We start from the raw sequence: 11,513 nt of genomic DNA on the forward strand, positions 1-11,513 counted from the left end.
GAAAAAGTAGACCATTGAAAATCAAACTAAAATCCCAAACAGCAGCTGAAGAAACATTGGCAAATGCATGGAAGCCTGCCAAAAGTAATGAGTTTAAACAAGTCTGGATTAGAAGAGAAATGAATGAGGAAGAAAGGAAGAAACTTAATGAATTGAGAAGTGAAGCAAGAGAAAGGAATGAACACAGAACACAAGAGGAAAAGGAACTTTTTTTCTGGAGAGTAATGGACCTAAGGTTGAGGAAGTGGTACATGCAAAGAGTGAGGGGTGCAGAGGCACAGCTGTAAGAGAGGGAGGGACATGGACAGTGGCATACACTAATGTGGATGGTTTAGTTTCAGTGATGGATGAAGCTAATGAATTTATAAAAGCAAATGAACCAGACATCATGGCAATGGTAGAAACTAAACTAAGAGATTCAGAGACACCAAATTTAGGACAGGGAAAGTACAATATGTGGATAAGAAACGGATGTGGAAAAGGAGGAGGTGGAGTGATGATGCTTGTTAAAAAGGGTATCAGGGTGGAGAGTGTGGAAAAGGCAGAAGGCTTGGTGGAAGTCCTAAACTTACAATTAATAAATGGAAGAAGAGGAAGATATGTCACAGTGGTGTATGTCCCACCAAAAATAAAGACCTGGAATAGACAAGAGCATGAACAGTTGCTGACTGAGACAAAAGAATGGCTTGTAAAGAAATTTAAAGAAAACAACAAAATTGTTATAATGGGAGATTTTAATTGTAAAGAGATAAATTGGGAGGAGTGGAACACAAGAGGAGGAGAAGACTCATGGGGAGATAAGGTTCTGAAACTGGCAATGAACAATATTATGACACAGCGGGTTGAGGAAAACACTAGATACAGAGGAGGAGAGAAGTCATCAAGACTTGATTTGGTATTATCAAAAGAAACAGATATTATAGAAGACATGAACTATAGTTGTCCACTAAGAAAAAGCAACCATGTCATGATAAGGTTTTGTATTAAAGAAAAAAAGAGAGGAAAGTAGATGTTAAGATTATAACAGTGAAAGATTTAGTTATGGTAAGTCAAATTTTGAACAAATGAGAAGATACTTTGGTGAAGCGGACTGGAGTACACTTATCACAGCAAGTAATGTGCAAAAGAAGTGGGAAGCTTTCATCAATATTTATGAAGAGGGAGTGAAAAGATATGTACCAAAAGTAGAGACAAAGAGAAGAAATAACAATGACTGGTATAATAGAAGATGTGAAATAGCTAGGGAGGAGAGGGAAACGGCATGGAATAGATGACAGAGGAAAAATACTCTGGAGCTATGGCAAAACTACACAACTACAAGAAATGAATATGTAAGGGTTATTAGAGAAGAAAGGAAAAATTATGAGAAACATGTTATGGACAAATGCAAAGAGGAACCAAAACTATTCTTCAGATATGTGAACAGCAAAATGAAAAATAGAAAAGGAATAAGGAATAAGCAGATTGAAGGTGAATGGTCAAATGTGTGAGGATCCGGCTGAATTGGCAGAGATAATGAACAGGAGTTTTCAATCAGTATTTACAAAAGAGAAAACATTTTGTGGGGCAGAGTGAGATGAGTGAGGAAATGGATCTGGGGGAAATCCAAGTGACTGAAGAGGATGTTCAGAAACAGATGGAGGGACTAGACGTTAGGAAGGCCCCTGGACCTGATGGAGTGTCAGGATGGATACTAAAAGAGTGCAATCAGCAGTTGACATGGGTAGTACATAATATTATTGAGAGCTCCCTAATTGAAAGTAGAGTCCCAACTGAATGGAAGAGAGCCAATCTACAAAGGTGGTAGTAAAGAAGAGCCCTTAAACTTAAACCTGTGTTTCTAACAAGTGTGGTGTGCAAAATGTGTGAAAGATTGGTGAAGGATAAATGGATGCAGTACCTAGAAGGAAATGAAGTAATAAAGCAACAATTTGGATTTAGGAGAGGGAGATCTTGTGTTACAAACTTACTGAGTTTTATTCTAGAGTGGTGGATATAATGCAAGAAAGAGATGGATGGGCTGATTGTGTTTATTTTGACCTGAAGAAGGTCTTTAATAAAGTGCCACACAGGAAATTGTTGTGGAAGTTGAAGCATAATGGTGGGCTAAGGGGGTGCCTGCTGAGATGGATGGAAAATTTCTTGATAAACAGAAATGAGAATGGTGGTAAAAGATCAAAAATCATCATGGAGGGAAGTCATAAGTGGAGTACCCCAAGGCTCAGTACTTGCACCAATCATGTTTGCAGTCTATATAAATGATATGACAGAGAGTGTGAACAGCTACATGAGCCTTTTTGCGGATGATGCAAAGTTGTTGAAGAAAGTTGAGAGTGCAGAGGACTGGAACGTTACAAGAAGACCTGAACAAGATATCAGAGTGGAGTCATAGATGGGAAATGGAATTTAATATAAAGAAGTGTAAGGTAATAGAATTTGGAAAAAGTACAAGAAGAGTAAAAGGAAATTATGTGTTGAATGGTGTAAGGTTAAGTGGAGCAGAAGAGGAAAAGGATCTCGGTGTTATAGTGACTGGGAACCTGACCCCGGAGAGACACATTAGCAAAATTACAGGAGAAACCTATAACTTGTTGAGAAGAATAAAGAAGGCCTTTCCATATATGGATGAAGAGGTGGTCAGGAAGATGATCGTGTCACTGATAAGACCTAGACTAGAATATGCAGCAGTAGTGTGCGTCGCCATACAAGAAAAAGGATATAAGGAAGTTGGAGAGAGTTCAGAGAGCAGCTACGAAGATGGTACCAAGTATCAGGGACTTGTCATATGAAGAGAGACTGGAAAGGCTACATCTACCAACGTTGGAAAAGAGGAGAGAAAGGGGAGACTTGATTGCGATATATAAAGCATATGAGGGAGTAGAGGAGCTGGACCGGAGCGACTTAATGGTCTGGGATACACGGGACACTAGAGGACATGGGAAGAGGTTGAAGAGGAGTGCTTGTAGAAGAGACATCAAAAAGTATAGTTTCCCATATAGAAGTATTGATGTATGGAACAGTCTGGATGAGGAGATAGTAAATGCAGAAAGTATACATGGATTCAAGGCTAAGTTGGATATTAAAAGATACGGAGATGGGACAGCACGAGCATACCTCTTTTCCCATAAAGCACAACTAGGTAAAACTAGGTAAATAAGTAAATACACACACACACACACACACACACACACACACACACACACACACACACACACACACACACACACACACACACACACACACACACACACACAGCCCCCCAGCTGATTGTACACATCCACAGTAGATCCAAGGATTTATCTAGGTTTTTGGTTGTACAGGGGAGATGAGCTTGAGTCCTGTCTCCATACTAGGGAATTGTGTGATGCGTGAATGCAGGGGAAGTGAAGTGTAAATCGGGAAGTGACTGAAAGGTGAAATGGGAGAGTATCGTACAGGTAAACATTGTCAGTAGTATCAAGGACAATGGCGGCCACTATGGCAAATGTTTTCCAAGGTTTCCAGGAAGAAGACAAGTAGCTCATACAAATAAGCGAATGTGTAAAATTGAAGAAGAAAATGTGAAAATTTGAGAAGAAATACATAACTTGGCAGCAATAATAAAGACATGGAAGGAAGAGAGAGAGGTGGTAATGACAGTGTAAAAAAGATATCTAGTGATATAATAGAAATTAAGAAAAGGGAGATGGAAAGAGAAAAAGAAAATAAAGAACCGCAAGAAGAGGTGACAAAAATAATGGACTTAAACAAGAAGTACTGTGAAGAAATCAAGGAAGAGAAGGAGGAGTTAAAGAATGCTTTACAAGAGAGAGAGATCAAGGTTGGAAAAGTAAGTTAGTGACAGAGAGAGAACAACAACAAAAGGTGGATATGGAGGAGATAATAAGGCAACAGCAACAGGAACACAATAAGGATATGGAAAAGCAAGTTTTTTAAATAATAAAGGAAAAATATAATCTTGTGAGAGACACAATACAGAGAAAGATGTGTGTGGTGGTATTTGGGTTAAGGAGAAGAAACCTACCCATGAAAATAGCTAGAGAGAAAGAAGAGGCAAAAGGGGCAAAGGAAATTATAGCAGAAACACAAAATATTTCAATCTAACATTGTATGTGTACAGCACTGAGGGAGAGAGAAATAGGTGATTTATTATGTTGTGCCTGGTTGGCATACGCAGAGTTTGGTGAATGTTAGGCAGATATTCAAAGGGAAGAGTTTAAATCACAAAATGTAACCATGTTTGCAGTAGATGAATACGGCATGTTGAAAGCACCAGTGATGTATTTCAATTTTCCATGCCTTTGTCTCTCTTTTAGTGCTGGTGTGGTCAGTTCTTTTGTCATGAATTGACTCATTTTGTCTAGTAAGGGGACTCCGACATACCAACATTACTGAATCAGAGGATTTGTTTTGTTATGATTGTTACCAGGTTGGGGATCACCGTAACCGTGAAAACAACAAATGTGAAATCAGATCAAGGTGTTGGTAATGCCTGTTACCAGGTTGGTAAGGCTCTTGCTTGAGAATGTTACCAAACAATTATGAAATCAACCCTAAGAAATAAATACTGGCTCCTCAGTCTCAGTCATAATATATAAATAAATATATACATATATATATATATATATATATATATATATATATATATATATATATATATATATATATATATATATATATATATATATATATATGTGTGTGTGTGTGTGTGTGTGTGTGTGTGTGTGTACTTCTGGTGACATGCCATATGAGTTAATTAAGAGTGCCAAACAAAGGTTGGCCTGTGACCTTTATCCTCATGAGTAAATAAAAAGCTTATCTGCATAGATATATATAAAATATGTGTTGATTGTTCTGTAATCCTTCTTGTCTTGAAATATAAGGTAACATTTTATTCAGGCACCAAGGACTTTTCAAGGGCAGCACATCAAAGGTGCACATATCAAGATCACATCTAAGTTTGCGGTGTTAGAGGAGAATTTATCACGCAGAAACCTAATCAATTTCACAAAATAATGACATCGAAACGAACTAGATCAGTTCTAGTGTGGAATTATACAGAACACACTTTATCTGATGTATTGTATGCTTGTGGGGGTATATCAGTCTTTTTAGCCATTTTTGCTAAAGCTTATTCAGTTATTTTGAATTTTTTTATTGTAAGTGTGTCGATAAACTTAAGCTATCCCAATATATTGATGGGGATAAATGTTAAAGAAAAAAGAAAAAATTAAAATCCCAAAAAATTGCTAATTTAGTCCACCTAGCATATAGAGAATGACATAATTATGACTCCAAAATTACTTGAAATCTCATCCAATTAAAATTAGAATGGATACTTTAGAGTTTTATCTGACGTTTTTCTAAATTTCATATGCTTGTGGGATTTTTAGTAAAATTGTAAACTTGTGTGTTTTTTATTTTGTCAAAATGAGAAATTAGGGGAAAATTTGACTGGAAGATTTGGCAAAATAAAAAATTCTGATCAGAATAAGATGTAGAATATTAAGTGGTGATCACTTTAAAAAGAATGAAGGTAAATGGCTAAAAATTTGCGGAGTTCTTCTGTGTATGTCTTGCACAATACTACCATTGAAATGTTTAAAACTGACTATATGAATAGCTATGCACCAACAATCAACTCGAGTTTGTCACCCAAATAGACGTACAAGGTGAAACTATGGTAGCTGTTGATATTCAGCTATATTACAAAGAGCACTTGGTCTGTCTTTTTTGCATTTTCACAAGTGAGGTTCAATTGACTGGGAAAAAAAAAAGTCATGCAACACAAAACAGTCCATAAATTAAGGAAATTCCAAATACGCTCACAATATTAAACATCATTAACAGAAATGTACTTGCTTCAAAAGGCAGCCCAAATTTGGCGTGATCATAATTCCGGGCTGTGTTTGTGTTGCTTAGATGCCACTCATTTCATGTGGGTGGGCTGTTCATTTCCTGTCATTGTATTACAACACATGCATCATTGTTCTACAAGGCTACCATACAATTTTAAAGTGACGACAGTTTTTGCTTATTATTTCAATACTTTTCCATTGAAATTTACATATGGAGCTCTTCTTCCCCAGCCTCTTTATAGATAAGATAGGGCTGTTCCTAAACCTCATCCAAACATCATCTTAGGATTAACAGATCTGTCATTTGATTTTTTTTCCATATATTCATGTGTGTATTATTAGACAATTATTTTTGAATCAAACTAATGCAGTAGTGCAACATTTATTTTTGAAATCAAGATTTCTTCATCACAAGCAAAATTAGACAAATGAATGTAGCTAATTTATAATTATGATGTCTTAAATCAACAGATCCCAGGTTTTGGAAGCAAGGAATCAAGAGTTGATACCTGAAAATTTCCTTCAAGACAATGCTTCATATGACTACTTTTCTCAACTAAGCTCAGGAAAGTATCTCTTCAAGCCTGGCCACACTGGAACTAATGTCATGGATATCCAAATTCTTTTTATCAATCCCACTTAATGATAAAACAGGTGGTAGGTAGGGAAGTACATGCAATGATATAATGTGTTTTATATGTGAAGTATGTGGGGGTTGTGTGCATGTGCTTACCCTTAGTTATATTTACCCACTTGTGCTTTATGGGAAAAGAGCTAGTTATGCTCATGCTGTCCCATCTCCATATCTTTTAATATCCAATTTGGCCTTGAATCCATGTATACTTTTTGCATTTTCTATCTCCTCATCCAGACTATTCCGTACATCAAAACTTCTATACGGGAAAAATGTATTTTTTTAGGTGTGTGTAAGTGCATGTGTCTTTATGTCTTTCCATGTCTGTGAAAAGTAGGCACAAAAACCTGGCATCCTTCTAGGACACCTTGCGTGGTGTAGATTGGAAGCTCAGCCAGCGACCAGCAGCAAGAGGGAGAGGACATAGCAGAGTCGGCAGCCAAACACAAGGAGGAATAGACTTGGACAGCAGTAGGGAGTGGCAGAGAACTGGCAATGGTGGAACAAGTCCTGTGCCCATGGATCAAAGAGGGGCAGCAGAGAGGATGGTGCCAGACTGAGAAGGACTGAGGAGGGTGGATGTTTGTAGCTAGCTGTGAGGCCTCCCTGTTGCTGGAGGGACAGAGGCTGAAGGAGCCTCTGTGAGGTGTCTATCAAATAGCTGACCTGAGGGAGGACTGTGCTGAGGAAGACATCCTTTGGATGTGAGGATTATCTGCTGCTGAAGAGACAGAGATTGGAGGAACCTCTGTGAGGTGTCTGCTGTGGTAACAGATGCCAACCTGAGGAAAGACTGCATGGAGAAAAGTTATTCTGCTGATGGAGAGGATTACCTGCTACTGGGAAAGTGCAGTTGGACAGGACTCAGCAAGAAGTGATGGTGCAGAGACAAAGTGCATAAGTTGTACAATGAGGCTTGGTCCCCTGTACCCTGAGAGATGTGTCCGTGAACTAGTTACTGTGCCACGTACTGTGCATTGTAATCATGTCTATATTGTGATTTGTATTGTCCCCTGTATTTTGTCTGTGCTTAGGAAATAAACATGTATCCCATGTGCCCAAGTGTGTCTTTATCATGTTGAAGAACTCATACCAGAGTCTTGTTGAGCAGCCTCACATTCACTGTCTCTGTGCCAAACCCACAGTAAGTGGTACTGTTGTACTGTCCCCTCCCCTCCCCTGAGAATGCACTGACAATAAGGACAAAGAGGGATTTGCAACAGTTAATATCTGGAGTAAGTCTATGTGCAACAGACCAAGATTGAGATAACACATTATTACATTAGTTTTTCACAGCTTTAGAAGCAAAATAATAATAAAGAAAAAAAAATAGCCTTATGTAATCTACATTGATACCTGTTCCTTTGAAGTCACACTGAGGGTAATAAGAATATAAAACATAAGAGAATGAGGGAAGCTGCAAGAAGCCATCAGGCCTACTTTTTTTTTTTTTTTTTATGTCAGAGGGGCACCAGCCAAGGGCAACAATTGTATATGAAAAAAAAAGCCCATTTAGATGTCAGTCCTCAAACAAAGTCAAATGCAATTTAGAGTTTTGAGTGAAGGGAATGTGTATTTGTGCATCCCTGTATCTTTTTGGTCATTTTCATTTGTACTTATTCTAATAAACCCATATCCTTCCTGTAATATGGGAACCAGAACTGCACAGCACAGTCTAGATTAGTGGTTCCCAACCTTTTTCATTACATTACCCATTTAGCAACTTTTTGTTTTGTTTTACCCACATCAATTGAAAGTACAGTAGTACTGTATATATTTATAATAAAGAAACAGTGGTAAATCATTGAAAGCTATCTTTTGATTGAGAGTCACACACTCAGTGGGTGACTTATCGGGCATCTCAGATAGAGTTGCCAATCAGTTTTTTTCATTTATAAATCTTAAGATATAAATCTTTGGTATATATATATATATATATATATATATATATATATATATATATATATATATATATATATATATATATATATATATATATATATATATATATATATATATACCAAAGCCTCAATTTTCTATAATTTACAATTGGGTTAATCCTGAATATATTACTGCACTGCACCCTCAGGACACCCAGCAGCCTGAAACACCTTTGTTTGTGGGTCTGACATGGCTATGCCAAGTGGAGTGGTGGATAATGTGACGTAATCAGCCCCAGGACAGAACAGACTGACAAAGATGAAACCAGTGGCTGTATTTTACAAAACCAGGCACTTAAATGAGCACTGAATAATACAGCACAGTACCAAGGCCAATAGAATAGATACATCAACTCATCTTGGCCCACATGCCTGCCCAAGTCTCAGAGTACGTGATCAGAGATCTGAGACTGACGTCACAGGGTAGAAATTCAGCAGGATCAGGAGTAGCTAGCATGCCAGTTCATAACAGTCACGTGAGAAAGACAGGCCTATCCCCAAGAAGTCAATTGATGTAGAACGCAGGCTGGTGTTAACCAGTATACCAAATTGTTGTGCTGTATTTGATTGCAAGTCTTTATTCCAAAAACAGGGAAATATACATTTTTATAGCTTTCCAAAAGATGAAGATGATTTTTTTTCATGTCATGAGGCTATGCAAATGACACTGTGTACAAAAAATCTGCTATGATATAAGAAATCATCACCTTAAGTAAAGTTAAGAACTTAACAGAGCTGGAAAAATAAGTGAGTTAAACTGATGCTTTCACTTTTTTTGTCATACTTGTATTCCCAGGTGCTGTTATATGAGTAAGTTGTGTGCGGTGAAATAATACAATATAAAACAAAGAAAAAAGTAAAATTAAGAACAAATGAGAAAAGGATAATGGAGGAAAGGGAGAGAGAGATGAGAAGAGAGACAGGCTGGGGATGAGACTTAAACGCGTCCCTGACACGTAGCTACCCGGTCTGAAGCTTCTAGTATATTAATTAACCACACAATCATATCCCCCATATAAATTTCCTAACTTCCCCTTATCCATTCAATCTGAGTCTCATCCAATATTTAATAGAAGAGTTGCTCTTGACAGTAAAGTAATCAGTATTCATCTAGCCTCCATAGTTTGATCATTAGAATTTTTAGAAGAAAAGTGTTTTGTTCATGTAAGCCAGCACAGGGAGCAGGGAGACCAAGTGTGTGTATGTATTTATGTTTGTTACCACCCCATTCCCCCCTCTCTTATAGACTCACCCACCCTCCCATAGAAGCAGAGCAGGAGAGTGTTTGGCACACTTTCTCACACTCAGTCATACCCAGTGCTTAGACAGAGCAGACGCATTGAGACAGGCATTAATATCTGATGGAGACTGAGGCAGGATAACAGTTGGTCGAGTCAGTTGCTTTAAGGGGATAAGCAAGTCGTTACCAGCCGTACACCCCAGCCTACTTATCTGGTGTAGGAGTCTCCATAGTAGCCTGCCAGGCAGCGTAGCTGTGTATAACACTCCATATCCACGGAAGTGACTCCTCATCTGCGTGTGTGCGTGTGTGGGCCGAGTTCTTGTACAGCCAGTGATGAATTATCCTTCCATGTGTTCATGGGCACTCGTTTGGAGTCATGTCTCTTGTTAGTGAGCTTCTTTTGTGTTAAATGTTACTGCGTTGGGATCCTGGAGAGTGCCTGACCAGCAGAGGACTTAATTAATTGGCATTGTAGTGAAATTTACTCCCTCCTCAGGCCCTGATCAGGCCTGCCATCCAGGAGGCTGTAAATGACGCTACTCTGCTAGAGTGCTATAACACACTGTTGGACAGTGGGAGGATTTGTTACAAAGGCGGTTGTCCAACAAGGTTTTATACCTCAAACATATTTTTTTTTTTTTTTTTATGTAGGAAGGATACTGGCCAAGGGCAACAAAAATCTAATAAAAAAAAATGCCCACTGAAATGCCAGTCCCTTAAAAGGGTCAAAGCAGTGGTCAAAAATTGGTGGACAAGTGTCTTGAAACCTCCCTCTTGAAGGAATTCAAGTCATAGGAAGGTGGAAATACAGAAGCAGGCAAGGAGTTCCAGAGTTTACCAGAGAAAGAGATGAATGATTGAGAATACTGGTTAACTCTTGCGTTAGAGAGGTGGACAGAATAGGAGTGAGAGAAAGAAGAAAGTCTTGTGCAGCGAGGCCGCGGAAGGAGGGGAGGCATGCAGTTAGCAAGATCAGAAGAGCAGTTAGCATGAAAATAGCGGTAGAAGACAGCTAGAGATGCAACATTGCGGCGGTGAGAGAGAGGCTGAAGACAGTCAGTTAGAGGAGAGGAGTTGATGAGACGAAAAGCTTTTGATTCCACCCTGTCTAGAACAGCAGTATGAGTGGAACCCCCCAGACATGTGAAGCATACTCCATACATGGACGGATAAGGCCCTTGTACAGAGTTAGCAGCTGGGGGGGTGAGAAAAACTGGCCGAGACGTCTCAGAACACCTAACTTCATAGAAGCTGTTTTAGCTAGAGATGAGATGTGAAGTTTCCAGTTCAGATTATAAGTAAAGGACAGACCGAGGATGTTCAGTGTAGAAGAGGGGGACAGTTGAGTGTCATTGAAGAAGAGGGGATAGTTGTCTGGAAGATTGTGTCGAGTTGATAGATGGAGGAATTGAGTTTTTGAGGCATTGAACAATACCAAGTTTGCTCTGCCCCAATCAGAAATTTTAGAAAGATCAGAAGTCAGGCATTCTGTGGCTTCCCTGCGTGATATGTTTACCTCCTGAAGGGTTGGACGTCTATGAAAAGACGTGGAAAAGTGCAGGGTGGTATCATCAGCATAGGAGTGGATAGGACAAGAAGTTTGGTTTAGAAGATCATTAATGAATAATAAGAAGAGAGTGGGTGACAGGACAGAACCCTGAGGAACACCACTGTTAATAGATTTAGGAGAAGAACAGTGACCGTCTAGCACAGCAGCAATAGAACGGTCAGAAAGGAAACTTGAGATGAAGTTACAGAGAGAAGGATAGAAACCGTAGGAGGGTAGTTTGGAAATCAAAGCTTTGTGCCAGACTCTATCAAAGGCTTTTGATATGTCC

At 38.8% G+C, this 11,513-nt stretch overlaps 1 protein-coding gene across 1 annotated transcript in view; it reads left to right on the forward strand.

Annotated features, from left to right (window-relative positions):
* Positions 1-7,549, forward strand: part of LOC135106732 (glycerate kinase-like) — a 44,907-nt gene extending 37,358 nt beyond the window's left edge. Inside the window, exon 4 of the mRNA XM_064015990.1 lies at positions 6,330-7,549. Within this exon, the coding sequence (XP_063872060.1) occupies positions 6,330-6,501 (172 nt within the window). The 3' untranslated portion in view covers positions 6,502-7,549. The remainder of the gene's footprint in view (positions 1-6,329) is intronic.
* The last annotated feature ends 3,964 nt before the right edge of the window (positions 7,550-11,513 follow it).

Source organism: Scylla paramamosain, chromosome 14 (genome assembly GCF_035594125.1).
Source record: "Scylla paramamosain isolate STU-SP2022 chromosome 14, ASM3559412v1, whole genome shotgun sequence".
In the NCBI taxonomy this organism is placed as follows: Eukaryota; Metazoa; Arthropoda; class Malacostraca; order Decapoda; family Portunidae; genus Scylla; species Scylla paramamosain.